General features: G+C 40.0%; 1 protein-coding gene across 1 annotated transcript in view; it reads left to right on the top strand.

Annotated features, from left to right (window-relative positions):
* Positions 1–23,412, top strand: part of SHOC1 (shortage in chiasmata 1) — a 101,286-nt gene that overhangs the window by 32,365 nt on the left and 45,509 nt on the right. The window contains exons 9-12 of the mRNA XM_089301639.1: positions 6,301–6,402; positions 9,539–9,647; positions 19,287–19,381; positions 20,933–21,172. Of these exons, the coding sequence (XP_089157765.1) occupies positions 6,301–6,402; positions 9,539–9,647; positions 19,287–19,381; positions 20,933–21,172 (546 nt within the window). The remainder of the gene's footprint in view (positions 1–6,300; positions 6,403–9,538; positions 9,648–19,286; positions 19,382–20,932; positions 21,173–23,412) is intronic.

Below are 23,412 nucleotides of genomic sequence, written 5' to 3'. Positions count from 1 at the left end.
TAGTCCCGGTTGGGGCGCCGGATTCTGTCCCGGTTGCCCCTCTTCCAGGCCAGCTCTCTGCTGTGGCCTGGGAAGGCAGTGGAGGATGGTCCAAGTGCTTGGGCCCTGCACCTGCGTGGGAGACCAGGAGGAAGCACCTGGCTCCTGGCTTCAGATCGGCGCAACGCGCCAGCTGTAGCGGCCATTTGAGGGGTGAACCAACGGAGGGAAGACCTTTCTCACTGTCTCTCTCGCTAAAAAAAAAAAAAAAAAAAAAAAGTAAGGAGCTCAGAATAAGGATTCATGGAATCAAATGATTGAGAGTTATAACCTAGAATTTAGATGGTTCCCAGTTAACTTTAGTTATCATTATTGACATTTGTACTGATAATCTGAGCCCTAATATTTAACTGCCCTCTCATAGATATCATTCAAAATGATCAAATATACATAATAACAGGGAGGAATGGAAGGAAGGTCTGTGATAACCACAAAACAGGGCTATTTGCCACTGAAAAACCACAGACTTGGAGGAATTCTTACAGATTAAGACTACATCAAATGAATTACTGATCAGCCTACAACTTAAAGCAAGGAAATGAAAAGCCAGCTTGAGCAACCAGATCAAATCAGTACCACAACTTAAAAATATATTGGTGCTCAAAACTGCTGAGTGGATCAGGACACAAATTTCAACTCTATAAATGCTAACATGAAGAGAAGGAGACTTCACTGAGTAATTATGTTGTTGCCCTCCCAGAATTCAGTTGGCTCAGATGCCAACTGAATTTATAATACATAAAACAAGAGTCATTTCCATAGAGGCCTTCTAACAAGGGAAGTTATGATGCAGGATATTGAAAGGACTGGGGGTAAGTAATATCCCAGTACCTTTAGTTTGTGATAATATCAATAAAATTTCTTAGTGAGGTCATAAAGTTACTTGCTACAAGCATATCTCAAGATCCTTCCCTATTTCTCATGGTCAAATGGTAAACAAAACTGTACCTTTGCCTATTCTGAACATTTAATAAAAATGGAATCATATAATATGTGTTTTCCTGTGACTGGCTTCTTTTACTTGGCATGTTTTTATACTTATTGCCATAGTATGTATCGTGCTTTTTATAGCCAAACAATAGTCTATTCTGTGGATATATCCCATTTTGTTTATCCATACATCTATTGATAGACATTTAGGTTATTTCCACCCACCCTTTAGCTATTTTAAATAAATATAATTTATTGAATTATTAAATTTATTATTTATTATGTTTATTGTTTATTAAATCACAAATTTATTAAATTATATAATTTATTATAAATTTATTAAATTATTTAACACATTATTATTTATGTATTAAATACTTTATTAAATTAAACAATTTAATAAATGCTTTATAAAATTTAATAAATTATTTAATAAATTTATTATTCATTAAATTAGAAATTTATCAATCATATAATTTATTAAATTATGAATTTATTATTTATTGAAAATTATTATTAGATTTGTTATTGTTTTTAAATTTATTATTATTAAATTTATTAAATTAGATAAATAAATTTGCATGCAAATTTTTGTGTACATGTATGTTTTCATTTCTCTTGGATGTGTAACTGTGAGTAGAATTGTTAAATCAGAGAGTAACCCTCTTTAACCTTTTGAGGATTATCAGGCTGTTTTCCAAAGTGGAAGAACTATTTTTCATTTCCATCAGCAATGTGTGAGGATTCCAATTATCCACAGACTCTCCTTTTGATAACTATTCTAGTGGATGTGATGTGATATCTCATTGTGGTTTTGATTTGCATTTCCCAAATGATTAATGATATAGAGCAACTTTTCACATACTTATTGATCATTTTATATTTGCTTTAGAGAAATGCCTATTCAGATCCTTTGCCTATTCTAAATTATGTTATTTTTCTTTTATTATTGTTGCAAGTTTATCCCCATTTGTTTTTATATTTCCCAGTTCCCTTTTTTCCATCTACTTTTGGACCATGTGAGGGTTTTTTGTTTGTTTTTAAATATTTTTAAAATATTTTACTTATTTATTTGAAAGGCAAAGTTACAGAGAGGTAGAGGCAGAGAAAGAGAGAGAGAGAAAGGTTTTCCATCCTCTGGTTCACTCCCCAAATGCCCGCAGTGGCTACAGCTTGGCTGATCTGAAGCCAGGAGCCAGGAACCTCTTCTGGGTCTCCCACATGGGGCAGGAGCCCAAGGACTGGCATCATCTTCCACTGCGTTCCCAGGCCACAACAGAGAGCTGGATCGGAAGTGGAGCAGCTGGAACTCAAACCGGTGCCCATATGGGATGCTGGCACAGCAGGTGGCGGCTTTACCTGTTACGCCACAGCACCAGCTCCTTGAGGGTTTTTTTTTTTAAAGATTAATTTTATTTATTTGAAAGGCAGAGTTACAGAGAGAGACAGAGACAGAGACAGAGACAGAGAGATCTTCCATCCATTGGTTCACTCCCCAAATGGCCACAATGACTGGTGCTGGGCCAGACCAAAGACAGGAGTCAGGAGTTTCATCTGGGTCTCCCACTTGGATGCAGAGACCCAAGTGCTTGGGCCATCTTTTACTGCTTTCCTAGGCAAATTAGCAGGGAGCTGGAATGGTAGTGGGGCACTCAGGACTCAACTGATGCCCATATTGGATGCCAGCAGTGCAGGCATTGGCTTAACCTGCTGTGCCATAATTCCAGCCCTCTGCTTGATTTTTTTTAAAGATTATTTATTTATTTATTTGAAAGTCAGAGTTACACAGAGAGAGGAAAGGCAGAGAGAGAGGTCGTCCATCCACTGGTTCACTCCCCAATTGGCCGCAATGGCTGGAGCTGCACTGATCCGAAGCCAGGAGCCAAGAGCTTCTTCCAGGTCTCCCATACGGGTGCAGGTGCCCAAGGACTTGGGCCATCTTGTACGGCTTTCCCTGGCCATAGCAGAGAGCTGGATTGGAAGTGGAGCAGCTGGGACTAGAACCAACATCCATATGGGATGTCGACACTGCAGGTGGCGGTTTTACCTGCTATGCCACAGCACTGGCCCCATCCCTGCTTGATTTCTAAAGGAAGTTTTAGACAAAAACTTATATATTTAAGGAATACAACATGATGTTTTGATACATGTGTATGTTGTGAAATGATTACCACAAGCAAGCTAATTAACATATTCATCAGCTCTTGTGTGTATGTGGTGAGAATACTTAATATGTGTTCTTTCAGCAAATTTTAGCTGTACAATACAGTATTAACTGTAGTCACTGTGCTATAAGTAGTGCTCTAAAACTTACTCACTTTATAACTTTCAGTTTGTACCATTTAATCAAAATCTACTTTCCAGCAACCTTTCTACTCTCAACTACTATGAGTCTGATGTTTTATATTCTCTATATAAATGAGACCAGACAGTGTTTGAATTTCTGTGTCTGGCTTATCTCACTTAGCAGTATATCCATCAGGTTCATCCATGTTGTCACAAATGACAGGATTTTCTTTTGTATGGCTGAATAATATTCTGTTTCTCTTTCTCTCTCTCACTTGCTCATTGTCTCTCTCTCTCTCTCTCTCTCTCTCTCTCACACACACACACACACACACACACGCTCCTCAGTTTATGAAAATGTCCTGAGGAACCCATTGTATGTTGAAAATATTCTATATATCTAACTACAAAACATTGGTCAGCAACACAGTATACTGTAAACCATGGATTGTTTGATCTGGAGATCATGTGGCTGACTGGGAGCTGTGGCTTACTGCTGCCCAAATTCACAAGAGAATAGTGTACATATCGCTAGGCTGGAAAAAGATCGAAATTAAAAATAAAGTTTCTACTGAATATATGTCACTTTTGCACCATCATAAAGTCAAAAATCATAACTGGAACCATGGTAAATCAGAGACCATATATATAGACACACACACACAGATACTACTTTACTTATTCATCTGTTGACAGATACATAGTTTTTTTTTTGTTAAGACTGATTTATTTATTTGAAATACACAATTACAGAGAGAGAGAGAGAGGGTGAGATAGACAGAAAGACAAAGAGAGAGATCTTCCTTGTTCGCTCCCCAAATGGCTTCAATGGCCAGAGCTGGGCCGAACCAAAGCCAAGAGCCAGGAGCTTCTTCAGGTCTCCTGCATGGGTGCAGGGGCCCAAACACTTGGGCCATCTTCCACTGCTTTCCCCAGGCCATTAGCAGTGGAGCAACTGGGCCTTGAGCAGGCATCCATATGAGATGCTGGTGTTACAGGCTGCTTTACCTGCTATGCCACAACACTGGCTCCTGCTCCTGGCTTTGAAACCTTCATATGCTAATTTCAAAAACTGAATCATCTGTGGTTACTGACAATTGACATATTTTTGTTGTTGTGTATAAGTCACATTTCCCTGTTTTTGTTACACTAAACATATATGGATTATATTCTGACATTACACCTGATTATTTACAGAAACTATTCTGCTTTGTACTTCTGAAGGTAACTGGGATTTTGTTTTGTTTTGGCTTTCTTTGTTTTGTTTTAGTAGTCTGTTAACTTGGTTGAGTTCAAACTATAAACTTTGTCTCCCTTTTGGTGGGAAGGAGCTGAACTCTGTATTTAGAACTTTTAGCCATGGCTTGTGTGCTTGGAGTCTGCCCCAAACAAGTGTAGTTCAGAAATCACAGATTTAAAAAAAAAAAATTTTAAAGATTTTATTTACTCGGCCGGTGCCGTGGCTCACTAGGCTAATCCTCCGCCTGCGGCGCTGGCACCCCGGGTTCTAGTCCTGGTTGGGGTGCCAGATTCTGTCCCGGTTGCCCCTCTTCCAGTCCAGCTCTCTGCTGTGGCCCGGGAGTGCAATGGAGGATGGCCCAAGTCCTTGGGCCCTGCACCCCATGAAGACCAGGAGGAAGCACCTGGCTCCTGGCTTCAGATCGGTGCAGCTTGCCGGCCATAGCAGCCATTTGGGGAGTGAACCAATGGAAGGAAGACCTTTCTCTCTGTCTCTCTCTCTCTCACTGTCTAACTTTGCCTGTCCAAAAAAAAAAAAAAAAAAAAAAAAAAAGATTTTATTTACTTATTTGAGAGGTAGAGTTACAGAGAGAGGGAGAGACAGAGAGAAAAATCTTCCATCCACTGGTTCACACCCCAAATGGCTGCAATGGCTGGAGCTGGGCCGATGTGAAGCCAGCAGCCAGGAGCTTCTTTCAGGTCTCCCACATGGGTACAGGGTCCTAAGCACTTGGGCCATCTTCTGTTACTTTCCCAGGTCATTAACAGGGAGCTGATTGGAAGAGGAGCAGCTATTACATGAACTGTGGTGTCCCAACCCCCAGAGATCAGAGATTAGACAGAGTTTTATGTAGAATTTGGGACTCCTCCTGTGTTACTCTCCCCTTTTCTGGATTTCTCCTCTTCACTTTCCAGCTGCTTGTTAAACTTTATCTCATTCTTTGAGATAATATTGCAATTTTTTTTAATCTATGTTCTAGTTTCCTTGTTCACTCCCCAAATGGCCACAACAGCCAGGGCTGGACCAGGCCATGCCAGGAGCCAGGGAAGGGGGTTTCTTCTGGATCTCCCATGTGGGTACAGGAGCCTATGGACTTGAACCATCCTCTGCTGCTTTCCCAGATGCATTAGCAAGGGAGCTGGATTGGAAATAGAGAAGCTGAGACTCAAACCAGCATCCATATGGGATGCTGGCACCATAGGCCATGGCTTTAACCCACTGTACCATAGTGCTGGCCCCAGGAAATATAGTTTTGAAAGAAATTAATTATGATCATCTTCTTTGAAACATAGATGAATCTGCTAAAACTGAGATCTTCGAGGAAGGGAGAAAGTCTTACTGGGAGAAAATGCTAAGTTTCTCATGTTAATAGGGGAATTGAAATCAAAGTGGCAGTATTCATATAGACAAGTAGAATTCCAACTAAATGGAAGATAGAAAGTCATCATATATTGATGAAGATTAAATCCTTCAAAGTGTTCTCATTCTTTTAAGTTTGTGACTTATAGATTAGCCACCTTAGCTCCAATGATCATGTACATTTTCCTATTTTAATTTCCTTTGGTAATTTTGATTGACAGTTGAGGGATAATAGAGGTGTGTATATGAGGAACAGTTATTCATCTGTTAAGTCAGCTTAACATTTTCTTCATAAATCTGAATCTCCCCTTCTCTCCAAAAAGAACATTGACCTAAAATAAAGCAATGAAGACACTTTAAAAGGAAAAAACAATGGAGCAAGGTTATAAAAAGACTACTTTAATGGTACTTTTGCTGATAATAGAATTTCTTCCTTTTATTTTCAGATCTTACTTCCAAGCATGGAATTGAAATTGAGGATAGAAAATGGAGCTTCACAGAGATTTTAACATCTCAAAGCCTGTGTGAGCCAGAGTGCCATGAACCAGGTAGAAATTTTGAATAAATCATTGAGTTTACCAAGGGTTACCTAGATATAATGTACGAGTACAACACATTCTATTATAAGTCAATTTTCATCTTTAAAATTAGATTATTGTAATCCTAGTTTTTAAAATTTTATCCATCCATTTATCTTTGTTACTGTCATTAACTCAGACTCTTACCAATACCAAAACTGAATAATACATAGAAGAATTATAAAGGTTGGGGAAAAGAAATGCAGGAAGCCATATTAATGTTGAAAATATAAATCAAAATATTATAGCTCAATAAATATAATTTTCTATTTTATTTTAATTTTATCAATTGTATTAGTCAGATTTCTCACTTCTTTAAAATACCTGAGAAGAGCTTTTTGGGAAGAAAAAAGTTTGGAAGTTCACATTTCAAAACCAAGTGGCCCTGGAACTGGTGCTATGGTGTAGCCGATAAAGCTGCTGCCTGCAGTGCCAGCATCCCATATGGGCTCTGGCTTGAGTCTTGGCTGCTCCACTTCCAATCCAGCTCTCTGCTATGGCATGGGAAAGCAGTGGAAGATGGCCCAAGTACTTGGGCCCCTGTACCTACATGGGAGACCCGGAAGAAACTCCTGGCTCTTGGCTTTGAAGAACCGGCCATTGCGGCCAACTGGGGAGTGAACCAGCAGATGGAGGACCTCTCTCTCTCTCTCTGCCTCTGCCTCTCTTTCAAATAAAAAATAAAATTAAAAAAATAAAACAAGTGACCCTGTTAATATGACATTCAGTGGAGGCTGGCAATGCTGCAATATGCATGGAGGAAGGTTCACATGGTGAGCCAGGAAGCAGAGAGAGAAGGTAGACTGAATTCGGTTTAAATAATCAACCCTCTCCCAAGAACCACCTTCCCAGGGCCTAAAGACCTCCCACTGGTCCCACCTACTGGCCTGCTTATTAGATCAAGTTGTACCCTGATCTATCAACAATTAGCACTAGTGTATTACCTGTTAGTAAGACTTTTGGATTTAAACATCTGCATGAGTTTGGGGAGCCAAGTCTTGTTTAATCCATAACAGCAGTTTTACTGACCTTTGTTGAAGTTTAATTTTTTTATGGTTTTTTTTTTTGTTTGTTTGTTTGTTTGTTTGTTTTAATGGCAGAGTGAGAGAGAAGGAGAGAGAAGGAGAGGGAAAGGGAGAGGGAGAGAGAGAGAGAGATTGAGATCTTTCAGGCACTGGTTCACTCCCCAATTAGCCACAACAGCTGAGGCTGGGCCATGTTGAAGCCAGGATCCAGGAACTTCATCCAGGTCACCCATGTGGGTGCAGGGGCCCAAGCACTTGGGCCATCCTTCACTCCTTTCCCAGGCACGTTAGTAGGGAGCTGGATCAGAAGTGGAGCAGCTGGGATTAAACTGGTGCCCATATGGGATACCGGCTTTGCAGGCAGCTGCTTAACCAGCTATGCCACAATGCCAGCCCTGAAAGTTTAACTTTGTAATCCTGCAAAGCAATATTGTCATTCTCTGGCCGGCACCGTGGCTCAATAGGCTAATCTTCCGCCTTGTGGCGCCGGCACACCGGGTTCTAGTCCCAGTTGGGGCGCCGGATTCTGTCCTGGTTGCTCCTCTTCCAGGCCAGCTCTCTGCTATGGCCCAGGAGTGCAGTGGAGGATGGCCCAAGTCCTTGGAGCCCTGCACCCGCATAGGAGACCAGGAAAAGCACCTGGCTCCTGGCTTCGGATCAGCGCGGTGCGCCGGCGCCCGGCAGCCATTGGAGGGTGAACCAACGGCAAAGGAAGACCTTTCTCTCTGTCTCTCTCACTGTCCACTCTGCCTGTCAAAAAAAAAAAAAATATATATATATATATATAGTCATTCTCTGCTCTGTCATTGTTAATTATTATCCTACAAAATTTGGAATCTCAGAATTATCTTTTGTTTCAGTATAATGCCAAATTTTATTGTTTGTTAACTATTCTAATGATACTATTATTTACTTACATTTATAATAGAATCACACACATTAGTCTTTAGAAATTTATTGTTTTATTTATGAGAGTGACAAAAACTGTAGCAACTACTCATCAATAAATGAGGATCAATTTTTCAAGACCACTCTATTTTGTCACACTGTGCTAGACCATCTAGGTTCAAACTCATTGAAGAGAATTACTCTTCACAGCACTATTTGCTTAACATAACTAATATTTAGTATTGAAATAAAAAAGATTATCTCCTACATACTAACAACTTGAGCTTTCAGAATTAAAAGCATCATTGCATATAAGACCCTTAGAATTTATCTTACATATATTAAGCTCAATAAAATTTCACTTTCAATATATTTTCCAAAAGAATCACCACTGTTATAATTGAGAGGCCATATAATATGTATGTAATTCCTTGTATAGATGGAATTTTTTAAAAGATTCATTTATTTGAGAAGCAGATTTACAGAGAGAGAGACAGAAAGAGAGGTCTTCCATACACTGGTTCACTCCCCAATGGCTGATCTGAAACTAGAAGCCAGGAGCTTTTTCTAGGAGTCCACGTGGGTGTAGGACCCAAAGCAGTTGGGCCATCTCCCATTGCTTTCCCAGGCTATCAGCAGGGAGCTGGATTGGAATTGGAGCAGCCAGGACTCAAATGGACACCTATATGGTAGGCTGGTGCTGCAGGTGGAGGCTTAACCTCCTTAGTGCTGGCACCATCTAGATGGAAATTTTACAGTGTTATTTCGTATCTCACATAATCCAAATTTATTTTTATTTTTTTAATATTTATTTTATTTGAAAGAGAGAGAGAAAAAGCCTTCTGTCTTCTGATTCATTCCCAAGTGGCTGCAATGGCTAGGAACCAGGAGCAGGGAGCTTGATCTGGGTCTCCCAAGTGGGTGGCAGGGTCCCAAGTAATTGGGCCACCTTCTGCTGCTTTTCCCAGGCCATCAGCAGGGAACTGGATTGGAAGTGGCAGCAGCCAGAACTTGAACTAGTGCTCATATGAGATGCCAGCACTGCAGGTGATAGCTTTACCTACTATGTCATGGCTCTGGCCTCCAAAATATTTTTGCTGTAAGAGAATGAGCAAACATAATACTTACAAAAGCTTTAAAATTGTACTTAATTTTATTAATGTTTGTGTAACTCCAATTTTCATGTATTTCAGAAGAGTTAGAAATGCTGCTAAGTCAGCCACATGGCACAAGTCAACATTCTTCAGTGAATTCATTATGTGCAGGACTTCAGACATATCCGTTGTCTCCTGATTGTAAAAGGTACGTATAGATCATATCTAGAACCAAATTTGCAATTAGAACAAGCAGTCTTTAATCAAAGCTTTCCATATAAAAGCAATTTCCAAGATATCTCATTAAAATATGTAACAGATAGTTTAATGTCTATAGTAGACAACTAGAGGACTATATGAATATGTATGCACATATTTGGTTTTATCCAAATAACATTGGTGTGTCCAGAAGGGAAGTAGGAAACCTGGTAATATGGGTAGGAGATTTTTTTCACAACACAACCTTTTATGTATTTAAATTTTTGAATGCGAAATATTGCTACTAAAAACAAATAACTTCAGGGCCATTGTTGTGGTACAACAGGTTAAGCCACCACCTGCAACAGGGGCATCCTATATGGGGACAGTTCATGTCCCAGATGCTCTACTTCCCTTCCAGATCCCTGCTAATGTGCCTGGGAAAGCAGCAGAAGATGGTCCAAGTCCTTGGGCCCCTGCACCCACATTGCAGACATGCATGAAGCTCCTGACTCCTGGCTTCAGCCTGGCCCAGCCCCCCCATTGATGCCATTTGGGGAGTGAACCAGCAAATGGAAGATTTCTATCTCCATCTCTCCCTCTATCTCTCTCTTTCTCTGGCTTTCAAATAAATAAATTTATAAAAAAAAAAATCAAATAACTTGAAAATGTTAAGATTCTGCCATTGGAATAATATGCTTAGCATATTGCCCTGGATACTTACACTGCCTCTATTGGCATGCACTGGATAAATCATGTGTAAGTCTTCTAGGGCTGCCATACAAATATCCAAGATGAGGTGGCATGAACAACAGAAATTTATTTCCTCACATTCTGGAGCTAGAAATCAAGAATAAGTGTCAGCTTTTGGGGGTGAACCACCGGAAGGAAGACCTTTCTCTCTGTCTCTCTCTCACTGTCTATAACTCTCTCTGTCTCTCTCTCTCAATGTCTAAAAAAAAATTTTTTTTAATTTAAAAAAAAGAAAGAAAAAAAAAGAATAAGTGTCAACTGCAGGGTTGGTTCTGTCTACAGGCCTGATTCTTTGGCTTACAGATGACTGTTTTCTCCCTTCATCTTCATATGGTTTTTCCTCCATCCTTGTCTGCCTCCTAATCTCCTCCTCTTTTTTTTATTTTTTTTTTTATTTTTTGACAGGCACAGTGGACAGTGAGAGAGAGAGACAGAGAGAAAGGTCTTCCTTTGCCGTTGGTTCAGCCTCCAATGGCCGCCGCGGCCAGCGCGCTGCGGCCGGCGCACCGTGCTGATCCGATGGCAGGAGCCAGGAGCCAGGTGCTTTTCCTGGTCTCCCATGGGGTGCAGGGCCCAAGCACCTGGGCCATCCTCCACTGCACTCCCTGGCCACAGCAGAGAGCTGGCCTGGAAGAGGGGCAACCAGGACAGAATCTGGCGCCCCAACCGGGACTAGAACCTGGTGTGCCAGCGCCGCAAGGCGGAGGATTAGCCTAGTGAGCCGTGGCGCCGGCCTTCTCCTCCTCTTATAAGGACACCATCATGTTGGATTAGGGTGTAATTTAATGACCGTATTTAACTTAATTATCATTTTAAAGACTCTGTCTCCAAATACAGATTCTGAAGTATTGAGGGTTAGGGCTTCAGCAAATGAATTTGGAGGTGGGTTGCGAGGATAATTCAGATCATAATAAGAGATTTGAGAGCTATGGACTAGATCCAGATTGCCTGGCTCTATCAATTACTAACTCTGAGAATTTATTTGCTCTGTGCTTCAGTTTCTTTATCTGTAATACTGGGATCATAGTGGTATCTACCTCAGAGGGTTGTTATGAGCTTTCTAAAAGATATGCCACAGGGGCTGGCGCAGTGGCGCAGTGGGTTAATGCCCTGGCCTGAAGCGCTGGCATCCCTTATGGGTGCCGGTTCAAGACCCGGCTGCTCCACTTCTGATCCAGCTCTCTGCTGTGGCCTGGGAAAGCAGTAGAAGATGGCCCAAGTGCTTGGGCCCCTGCACCCACGAGGGAGACCTGAAAGAAGCTCCTGGCTCCTGGCTTCGGATCGGCACAGCTCCGGCCGTTGCAGCCAATCTCTCTCTCTCTCTCTCGTTGTAACTCTTTCAAATAAATAAATAAATCTTTTTTAAAAAAACAGATATGCCATAGATATCTGGCTAGGAATAGCCAAAGATCACAGAACAGCATGGACAGTGGTTGATCAATAGATTTGGCTATCACTTTGCTCCCCTTAGGAGTGCTAAGGGTCATATCCATCTTCAACAGAGGACGTCACTGACTTTGTTCACCTCTGTCAATATGAGCAAGTATTGGAGGAACCAGATGTATAAAACTAAGGCTTGATCTTAAGTTGGTTCAATACCCCATTGTTACTGCAGAAAATGGTCTGTAAATTAGCATTGATATTGTAGGGCTAAGTAATTGTATTCTAATTTAAGCCAAATTTTCTTAGCTTAATAGCCCAGCATCCTTGCCTTTTGTAAACAATCTGAGAGAGATTTGGTAGCTGTTTTCTCTCAAGTGGCATAAGTTTAACAATGTTTCTAAGGTAGATTAGTCTGCTATCCTGTAATAATGTCACCCTATTCCTCTTTTTTTTTTTTTTTTGGCTTCTTTACAAGTTTTTTTTTAACTTTTATTTAATGAATATAAATTTCCAAAGTACAGCTTGTGGATCACAATGGCCTCCACCCCATAACGTCCCTCCCACCCGCAACCCTCCCCTTTCCCACTCCCTCTCCCCTTCCATTCACATCAAGATTCATTTTCGATTCTCTTTATATACAGAAGATCAGTTTAGCATATATTAAGTAAAGGTTTCAACAGTTTGCTCCCACACAGAAACATAAAGTGAAAAATACTGTTTGAGTACTAGTTATAGCATTAAATCTCAATGTACAGCACACTAAGGACAAAGATCCTACATGAGGAGTAAGTGCACAGTGACTCCTGTTGTTGACTTAACAAATTGACACTCTTGTTTATGGCATCAGTAATCACCCTAGGCACTTGTCATGAGCTGCCAAGGCTATGGAAGCCCCCTGAGTTCACTGACTCTGATCATATTTAGACAAGACCATGGTCAAGGTGGAAGTTATCTCCTCCCTTCAGAGAAAGGTACCTCCTTCTTTGATGACCTGTTCTTTCCACTGGGATCTCACTCGCGGAGATCTTTCATTTAGGTTTTTTTTTTCCAGAGTGTCTTGGCTTTCCATGCCTGAAATACAATTAATATATTTGAAAGAGGGGCAGAGGGTAGAAGGGGAGAGAGAGAAAGAGAGAGAAGTCTTCCATCTGGTGGTTGACTCCCCCATTTCCCACTACAGCTGGCACTGGGCTAAGCTGAAGCCAGGAGCCAGGAACTCCATCTGGTTTCCTACATGGGTGGCAGGAACCCAAGAATTTGGACTATCATCCATTACCTTCCCAGGTACGTTAGCAGGGAGATGGATCAGAAGTTGCTGGAACTCAAACTGGCACTCCAATATAGGATGTGGGTGTCCCAAGTGCTAGTTTCACTCACTGCTCCACAAAAGCCATCCTACCTCTTCCTTTTTATGCCAATTAGATACAAAACTAGAAATATATAGTACAGTCTCTTTTTTTCCCACTGAAAACCTGTAACTTAATGTGTTCTAAAATAACACATTTTCAGAAAAATTACTGGAAAGTCTGCAAGTTTCCAATGAGTTATTTCAGTACTGGAGACTGTGAGAGCTGTGTGCTGGGTTTTGAGTTCTTAGTTATGATGAATAGATCTACCAGAAGAGAGTGCTTTTGGGTCACAGGAACCAATGGGGGTCAAGATTTTGGAACTCATTACTTGTTGGTTAGGCTTCTATTCCTGGTCTTGTGAAGATGTTAAAGCCTAAGATGAGGGAGTTGGTACCAAGGGCTGCCAAATACATCTTGTCTTCTAGCTATGAATTATTTGCCTTTGTGGGGCATATTTGTGCTATACATAACTATTATGAACAAGAACTGTTCATATTAGATATAAGAGCTTAAAAATAGCATAGGACAAGTATGGAAATGACTTAAATTGTTTAAATAATTTTAGTACCTTTGCTAAGGGTACAAGGTTTTTTGAGATTTATTTATTTGAAATTTTTGAGATTTTTTTTTTTAATTTTTTGACAGGCAGAGTGGACAGTGAGAGAGAGAGACAGAGAGAAAGGTCTTCCTTTGCCGTTGGTTCACCCTCCAATGGCCGCCGCGGCCGGCGCACTGCGGCCGGCGCACCGCGCTGATCCGAAGGCAGGAGTCAGGTGCTTATCCTGGTCTCCCATGCGGGTGCAGGGCCCAAGGACTTGGGCCATCCTCCACTGCACTCCCTGGCCACAGCAGAGAGCTGGCCTGGAAGAGGGGCAACCAGGACAGAATCCGGCGCCCCGACTGGGACTAGAACCCGGTGTGCCGGCGCCTCAAGGTGTTTTTTTTTTTTTTTTTTTTTTTAAGATTTATTTTATTTATTTTAGAGGCAAAGTTACAGAGAAGAAGAAAGAGAGAGAGAGATGTTGTCTATTGGTTCATTCCCCAAATGGCTACAATGGCCAGGGATGAGCCAGGCCAAAGACAGAAGCCAGGAGCTTCATCCAGGTCTGCAACATAGGTGCAGGGTCCCAGGCACTTAGGGTCCCATCTTCTGCTTTCTCAGGTGCATTAACAGGGAACTGGATGGGAAGTGGAGCACCAGAACTGGTGCCCAAATGAGATGCCAGTATTGCAGGCAGCAGCTTAACCCTTGAATGCCACAACACTTGCCCCTTATTAGTGTTCTTTTACTATTTATTCACTCCAAAAACCTCAATCCATCTTTTAAGGTAGATTGGTAATTCAAAATAGAAACTAGCAGAAATTAGTGTAATCCTGAAGTGTTTATTTAAAGTATAATGAACTGTTTAATCGCACATGTAACTTAATAATTTATTGTTATGATTCAACAAATTAATGAGAATTTATGATACAATTTTTATGAATTATGATTTGGCAAAGTTAAGACAAAAAAGGCTTTAAAAGTGTCTACTGATTCAGGAGTCATTTGAAACAACTGAAATAAATTGTCTCATTATTACTATCTTTACCAGAAAGAGTTAAATCACTTCCGTTTGGTTCGTGACTATAAAAACTTAAAAGCCCTTGTTTTATAAATGGATTTACACTTCAAATATAAATCTAAAAACAAGGAGAGAAAGAATTAGAATTTTTAAACAAAACAGGGGCGGACATGTGGTGCAACTCTTAAATTGTTGATAGGGATGACTGCATCATGACTGCATCCCATATCCAAATGCTTGGGTCAAGTCTTGGCTTCTCTACTTCTGTTCTAGCTTCCTACCTACCACTGCACACCCTGGGAGGCAGCAAATGATGGGTCAGGTATTTGGGTCCCTGGAATCCATGTGGGAAGCTCAGATTGAATTCTGGACTCTTGGCTTTGGCCTGACGCAGCCCTGGCTGTTGCATGCATTTGGGAAGTAAACCAGTTGATGAAGGATTTCTCTTTCTGTCTCTCTGCCCTTCACATAAAATGAAATAAAATTTTTTAAGAAATTTAAAACAGAAGAGAAAATCATAAATAATGTTATTGTACCTGTAAGTTATTTTTATGGCCCCAATTACTTTTATTTCAGAACACAACATTTTGGCTGGAAATAATACTTTGTTAATAAATATTTTTAGTTCCTATCACATGTGAGACTCTATGCTAGGTTGTATGGGGCTATAATGAAAAGTCTATGTATTCTAAGACTTTATTTCCATACTAACTGACTACAGATTTGTGAACAAATATTTGGGATCAAAGAATATATCAAATTCAGACATGTCTTCAGGAGGTTTCATTAAAAGTTAAACTATTTGTCTGCATTGGATGTTGTTTGCCTAAATATTTTCCTTTCCTTTAACTTAAAAAAAATTGACTATAATCTAGGATGTCTAGTTGTCAGAGTCCTTCATAAGATTCAAGAATTGTCTAGATTCTCAGTGTCAGATTTTCTATGACATGACCAGATTTTTGCATTATGTGAGTAAATTGAATGGAAAAACCTAACTTTCCACTCCCCAGATTGTCAGTTTAACTAGTAGTACTTATAATTAGTATGCTTGTAAATGTTCCATATGAGCAGAGTGACAAAATACAATCAACTCTCAGTCAGAGAGAATGGGACGTTTGGGGCGCATATTAAAGGGCTTGTGAATAAATGGCCTTTTCCCTCCCTACCAAGGCTAATAGCTTCATGGCTGGATGAGCTGTGATTTACGCGGATTACCATGCATATTTCCTCCCCCAGACACAGGCATGCACAGATGCACATCGCTCACACATCCACCAAGATTGAGGGACCTGAACTAAACTTTAGGAATCTGCTACCTCTGAAGAAAGTAGAACAGACAGAACTTTTTCATAGTTTTTTGTCCCCAGAATTTCTATATAGAATAGATTGGGGATGGCAGTTTTGTAAAAAGAAAATGTTGTTGAAGCTGGTATTCCATGGTAAGCACAGTAATTCTAGATAGATTGTAATTTTATTTGAAGTGCTATATAGGATTGGTGCTGGTATAGGTCATGGAAGGAAATGCTGAAATCCTCACAAGTCAGAACCCTCTAGCTCTAGGCTCCATTGAAAGAAAGAGCAATTAAGGGATTCTTCCCAGGAAAGGAGAAATTAAGTGAAATTTGGTCTATGGAACTGTTTTTCAGTTCTTATGTTTATAAAATAGTTACTTTTTCACTTGCTTTTGAGTGTGAAAAATTCTTAGCAAAATACTTTTTTTATTCATATAGGTTTTATTTGTGTTTTTTTTTTTAACTTTTATTTAATGAATATAAATTTCCAAAGTACAGCTTATGGGTTACAATGGCTTCCCCCCAATAACTTCCCTCCCACCCGCAACCCTCCCCTTTCCCACTCCCTCTCCCCTTCCATTCACATCAAGATTCATTTTCAATTCTCTTTATATACAGAAGATCAGTTTAGCATATATTAAGTAAAGGTTTCAACAGTTTGCACCCACATAGAAACACAAAGTGAAAAATACTGTTTGAGTACTAGTTATAACATTAAATCACAATGTACAGCACATTAAGGACAGAGATCCTACATGAGGAGTAAGTACATAGTGACTCCTGTTGTTGACTTAACAAATTGACACTCTTGTTTATGGCATCAGTAATCACCCTAGGCTCTAGTCATGAGCTGCCAAGGCTACGGAAGCCTTTTGAGTTCACCAACTCTGATCATATTTAGACAAGGTCGTAGTCAGAGTGGAAGTTCTTTCCTCCCTTCAGAGAAAGGTACCTCCTTCTTTGATGACCTGTTCTTTCCACTGGGATCTCACTCGCGGAGATCTTTCATTTAGGTTTTTGTTGTTGTTGTTGTTGTTTTTGCCAGAGTGTCTTGGCTTTCCATGCCTGAAATACTCTCATGGGCTTTTCAGCCGGATCCAAATGCCTTAAGGGCTGATTCTGAGGTCAGAGTGCTGTTTAGGACATCTGCCATTCTGAGTCTGCTGTGTATCTCGCTTCCCATGTTGGATCATTCTCTCCCTTTTTTATTCTATCAGTTAGTATTTGCAGACACTAGTCTTGTTTATGTGATCCCTTTGGCTCTTAGTCCTATCATTATGATCAATTGTGAACAGAAATTGATCACTGGGACTAGTGAGAGGGCATTGGTACATGCCACCTTGATGGGATTGAATTGGAATCCCCTGGTATGTTTCTAACTCGACTGTTTGGGGCAAGTCAGCTTGAGCATGTCCTGAATTGCACATCTCTTCCCTCTCTTATTCCCACTCTTATATTTAACAGCGATCACTTTTCAGTTAAGTTTCAACACTTAAGAATAACTATGTATTGATTACAGTATTCAACCAAAAGTATTAAGTAGAACAAACAAAAAAAATACTAAGAGGGATAACGTATTAAGTTGTTCATCAACAGTCATGGCAAGGGCTGATCAAGTCACGTTTCTCATAGTGTTCATTTCACTTTAACAGGTTTCCTTTTTGGTGCTTGGTTAGTTGTCACCGATCAGGGAGAACATATGATATTTGTCCCTTTGGACTGGCTTATTTCACTCAGCATAATGTTTTCCAAATTCCTAACAGGGATCACTTTTCAGATAAAATTTAAACGCCTAAGAATAATTGTGTGTTAATTACAGAATTCAACCAATAGTATTAGAACAAAAAAAATACTAAAATGGATAAAGTATTACATTGTACATCAACAGTCAGGACAAGAGCTGATCAAGTCACTGTTTCTCATAGTGTCCATTTCACTTCGACAAGTTTCCCTTTCGGTGCTCAGTTAGTTGTCGCCGATCAGGGAGAACATATGATATTTGTCCCTTTGGGACTGGCTTAATTCACTCAGCATGATGTTTTCCAGATTCCTCCATCTTGTTGCAAATGACCGGGTTTCATTGTTTTTGACTACTGTATAGTATTCTATAGAGTACATGTCCCATAATTTCTTTATCCAGTCTACTGTTGATGGGCATTTGGGTTGGTTCCAGGCCTTAGCTATTGTGAATTGAGCTGCCATAAACATTAATGTGCAGACAGCTTTTTTGTTTGCCAATTTCATTTCCTTTGGGTAAATTCCAAGTAGTGGGATGGCTGGGTTGGATGGTAGGGTTATATTCAGGTTTCTGAGGAGTCTCCAGACTGACTTCCATAGTGGCTTAACCAGTTTGCATTCCCACCAACAGTGGGTTAGTGTCCCTTTTTCCCCACATCCTCTCCAGCATCTATTGTTGGTAGATTTCTGAATGTGAGCCATTCTAACTGGGGTGAGGTGAAACCTCATTGTGGTTTTGATTTGCATTTCCCTGATTGCTAGTGATCTTGAACATTTTTTCATGTGTCTGTTGGCCATTTGGATTTCCTCTTTTGAAAAATGTCTATTGAGGTCCTTGGCCCACTCTTAAGTGGGTTGTTTGTTTTGATGTTGTGGAGTTTCTTGATTTCTTTGTAGATTCTGGTTATCAACCCTTTATCTGTTGCATAGTTTGCAAATTTTTTTCCCCATTCTGTTGGTTGCCTCTTCACTTTCCTGACTGCTTCTTTTGAAGTACAGAAACTTCTCAATTTGATGCAATCCCAAATGTTAATTTTGGCTTTGACTGCCTGTGCTTCTGGGGTATTTTCCAAGAAGTCTTTGCCTGTACCTATATCTTGCAGGGTTTTTCCAATGCTCTCTAATAATTTGATGGTGTCAGGTCGTAGATTTAAGTCTTTAATCCATGTTGAGTGAATTTTTGTGTAAGGTGAAAGGTAGGGGTCTTGCTTCATGCTTCTGCACGTGGAAATCCAATTTTCCCAGCACCATTTATTGAATAGACTGTCTTTACTCCAGGGATTGGTTTTGGATCCTTGATCAAATATAAGTTGGCTGTAGATGTTTGGATTGATTTCTGGTGTTTCTATTCTGTTCCATTGGTCTATCCATCTGTTTCTGTACCAGTACCATGCTGTTTTGATAACAACTGCCCTGTAGTATGTCCTGAAATCTGGTATTGTGATGCCTCCGGCTTTGTTTTTGTGGTACAAGATTGCTTTAGCTATTCGAGGTCTCCTGTTTTCTTGAAGTTTTATCATGCAAAAAACCTAAATATTATCAATGTATTCAACATTAACTCTTCTTTTTTTAGTAATTTACTTACTGCTGAGGAATCAGCTAAGAAATATGCTATGGTGCAGCAATCAGAAAGCTGCAGAAGCTCTTCGGACACACTGTTGCTTACAGGTAAAGAGTAATTGCTTTTGAATGGTAAATAGAAAGTACAGGTGAAAAGGTACAATCAGGAGAAATTGGGATATTAGTTTTCTTTGACCATTTCTTAACATAGAATATTACTTAGCTCAAAGTTAAACCATCTGGAGATTTGCCTGAAAGTCCATTATGCTAAATGCAGGAGTATATGACAAGATCTTAATCTTGCTGAATTATTTGCATTTATATTTTCTGATTTTCTGGTTAATTCTTATATGTAGAAGGGAAAAAAGAAAAAATAATAAAGGTATTACATAAAGCAGTCCCATATGTATAGTTTGTATTTGCAAGTTTGTAAGTTTGGTTGCAAATTTTAAATTTCCACATAGCTAATGGTAAAATTAAGGTTAAAATCTTTGGTTTTCTATGGTTTCCAAAAGAAGATATTTAAAACAAGGTGTATTTACAGTTTAACAAAATAATTTTGAGTTGAATTTAAATTTCTTGTGTATATTTAAAATGTATCTGTGTAAGTTAAACTCTTTTGTGTCTAAACTACTCCATTATGGCAATGGAACAGTGAATAAAATATTCTTTTTAAAAAATTTGGAATAATCACTAGACTGCATTTGGAGGCCAAAAACAAAATGAAAACAAGAACCCTGGGAAGTAAACACTATAGCTGGCTTTTACACCACGGGTTTCTGCTAAACCGTGGAGACCTCAAGTTTCAGCTCCTCTGAATATTAAGATTTCTCTCTATTGAGGCTAAAAAGTAATGGCACAGCAAACTCTGTGCCACAGTATGCAAGATTGTATTCATCATAAAATCTAAACAGGAGCCTGCGCTGTGGTGCAGTAGGTTAATCCTCCTCCTGTGGCGCCAGCATCCCATATGGGTGCCAGTTCTAGTCCCCGGCTGCCCCTCTTCCAGTACAGTTCTCTGCTGTTGCCCGGGAAAGCAGCAGCAGATGGCCCCAGTCCTTGGGCCCCTGCACCCACGTAGGAGACCAGGAAGAAGTGCCTGGCTCCTGGCTTCAGATCAGCACAGGTCTGGCCGTTGCGACCATTTGGGGAGTGAACCAATGGAAGGAAGACCTTTCTCTCTGACTCTCCTTCTCACTGTCTGTAGCTCTAACTCTCAAATAAAATAAATAAAATCTTTAAAAAAAAAACTAAACAAATACATCTTCTTATTTAGACTCTTTATAATGAATTAGAATTTCTGACAAAATAAATTTTATAATCAAAATGTTAAATTTAGTAACCAAAAATGGTCAAATAAAATAATGGTTCCTTTCTCCTACTAAATATACAAGAACTTTAACTTCTTGGTAGTTACAAAAATTGAAAAAAATTATTTACATGACTTCTGTGATCATAATAGCTTGAGCTTTTTAGAAATATTAGCATTTTGAAAGCAATGCCAGATATAACTTCAAGTTTTACCTTTTCCTAACGCGTGAAAATATAAACCATAATGAAATTTCAATGTGGTTCTATTTATTGCATTTTTTTATTTCTTTTGCTTTGTAGGCTATTTCTGACTTTTTTTTTTTTTTTTTTTTGGTTACTTGTTTTAAGCACCAGGTATTCAAGAGTGCATCGGTCAATATTCAGTTACAGATCTTCCAAGTATGGTGTCTATTGAGGAAGAAAGTCTTGTGATTGATCCTGTAAAGGTGGAGTGCCAGAAAAAAGCAAGTCTAAGTCCAAAGATGATAGGAAGTTTGGAAAACACAAACACATCTTTGGATCATTGTCTATCTCTAAATGATACTAAAATGACAATGTTTTTGCCTGAAAACATGCTTCAATTAGAATGTAAGTACATAATATTAAATATGACTTATGTGAACAATTTCAAAAAGAAAAAAAATGGTAAATACTGGATTTCCTGTTGGTGACTGGGGAAATATAACATGTCTCAACATTTTGGTTCTGGCTCTCCTAGGATTAAGACTTTTTGTTTTTCTTGGCCCCATTTTCTTCAAAAAAGAAAAAGAAAAAAAATTGACTATTAATCCAAAAGTTCTATTCTGTTTTAAAATTTTATAATCTCGGGGCCGGTGCCGTGGCTCACTTGGTTAATCCTCCACCTGCGGCGCTGGCATCCCATATGGGCGCCGGGTTCTAGTGCCGGTTGCTCCTCTTCCAGTCCAGCTCTCTGCTGTGATCCAGGAGGGCAGTGGAGGATGGCCCAAGTGCTTGAGCACCTGCACCCACATGGCAGACCAGGAGGAGGCACCTGGCTCCTGGCTTCGGATCGGCGTAGCTCCAGCCTTGGTGGCCATTTCGGGGGTGAACCAACAGAAAAAGGAAGACCTTTCTCTCTGTCCCTCTCTCTCTTACTGTCTAACTCTGTCAAATAAATTTAAAAAATATATATATATAATTTCAGTTTTTAAACTTCTAGCTACTTTCAATTAAAATAACTGTGCCGGCGCTGTGGCTCATTAGGTTAATCCTCCACCTTGCGGTGCCGGCACACCGGGTTCTAGTCCCGGTCGGGGCGCCGATTCTGTCCCGGTTGCCCCTCTTCCAGGCCAGCTCTCTGCTGTGGCCAGGGAGTGCAGTGGAGGATGGCCCAGGTGCTTGGGCCCTGCACCCCATGGGAGACCAGGAAAAGCACCTGGCTCCTGGCTCCTGCCATCGGATCAGCGCGGTGTGCCGGCCACAGCGTGCCGGCCGCGGCGGCCATTGGAGGGTGAACCAACGGCAAAGGAAGACCTTTCTCTCTGTCTCTCTCTCACTGTCCACTCTGCCTGTCAAAAAAAAAAAAAAAAAAAAACCTGTTTCTTTTTATAATTGAATAGTTGTGAGCACAGTTGTACTTTGTATATACATCAGCCTAGGCACAACCTAGCATTTTGCAGTAATATTTTTTGACACATCAGCAGTGGGACATAGCCACTTGATAATAACTAGTACTCTCTCTTCAACAATATAAAATCTTCCTTTGTTACTAAAAAGTTTATTAATATGGCATTTCCTACTTGTATAATTTAAGAAGGCAAAAATGTCTTTTGATGTATCATTTGAGTTATTTTTGGTTGATATCTATGCCATTTTAGTAAACAGAACATACATAGCATAAATTCTACCTCTTTGAAGTATGCATATATTGTTTTAAAATCACTATGTGTAATAACTAGTAAATTTATGTCTTAAAGAATTTTGGGGGGCCAGCACTGTGGCATAGCAGGTAAAGTGCCGCCTGCAGTGCCAGTATCCCATATGGGCGCCGATTTAAGTCCCAGCTGCTCCACTTCCCATCCAGCTCTCTGCTATGGCCTCAGAAAGCAGTGGAAGATGACCCAAGGCCTTGGGCCCCTGCACCTGTGTGGGAGACCTAGAAGAAGCTCCTGGCTCCTAGCTTCGGAATGGTGCAGCTCTGGCTGTTGCAGCCAATTGGGGAGTGAACAAGCAGATGGAAGACCTCTCTCTCTCTCTCTCTCTCTCTCTCTGCCTCTCCTTCTCTCTGTGTAACTCTGACTTTCAAATACATAAATAAATCTTTTTTAAAAAATTTTTTCAATTGATTTGTTATAGAGTAATAATATATGTAAAAGTGAATTTTAGTAATTATTATGTATGTTGGGATACTATATATGTTGGAGTGATTTCTAAGACAAAAGACAGAGGACAAGAGTTGTAGCACAGTGTATTAAGCTGCTGTTTGGACTCTTGCATTCCAGATCGGAGTGCTGGTTCAAGTCTGGGCTGCTCTTTTTATCTAGCTTCCTGCTAATAACCCTGGAGGAATTGGTTCAAATGCTTGTGCCCCTGTCGGGTTGTGGGAGACCTAGGTTGAGTTCTCAGCTGCTGGTTTTGGCCTCTCCCAGCCCTGGTATTTGGGGAGTAAGCCAGTGGCTAGATTCTCTCTCTCTCTCTTAATCTGCCTTAATTTTTTTTTAAAGTGCTTGGGTATGGTAGGTGGTAGGAAGGAAAACAGATACACAGATTATATCAAGCAAATGTACAACAAGTCCACCCCAGAATATATATATATATATATATATATATAGACAAGCAGAGTGGACAGTGAGAGAGAGACAGAGAGA

This window comes from Oryctolagus cuniculus, chromosome 1, assembly GCF_051225735.1.
Source record: "Oryctolagus cuniculus isolate XC-2025 breed Fujian yellow rabbit chromosome 1, ASM5122573v1, whole genome shotgun sequence".
Taxonomy (NCBI): domain Eukaryota; kingdom Metazoa; phylum Chordata; class Mammalia; order Lagomorpha; family Leporidae; genus Oryctolagus; species Oryctolagus cuniculus.
The sequence above is the reverse complement of the archived record's forward strand: the minus strand, read 5'-3'. Positions and strand labels throughout refer to the sequence as shown.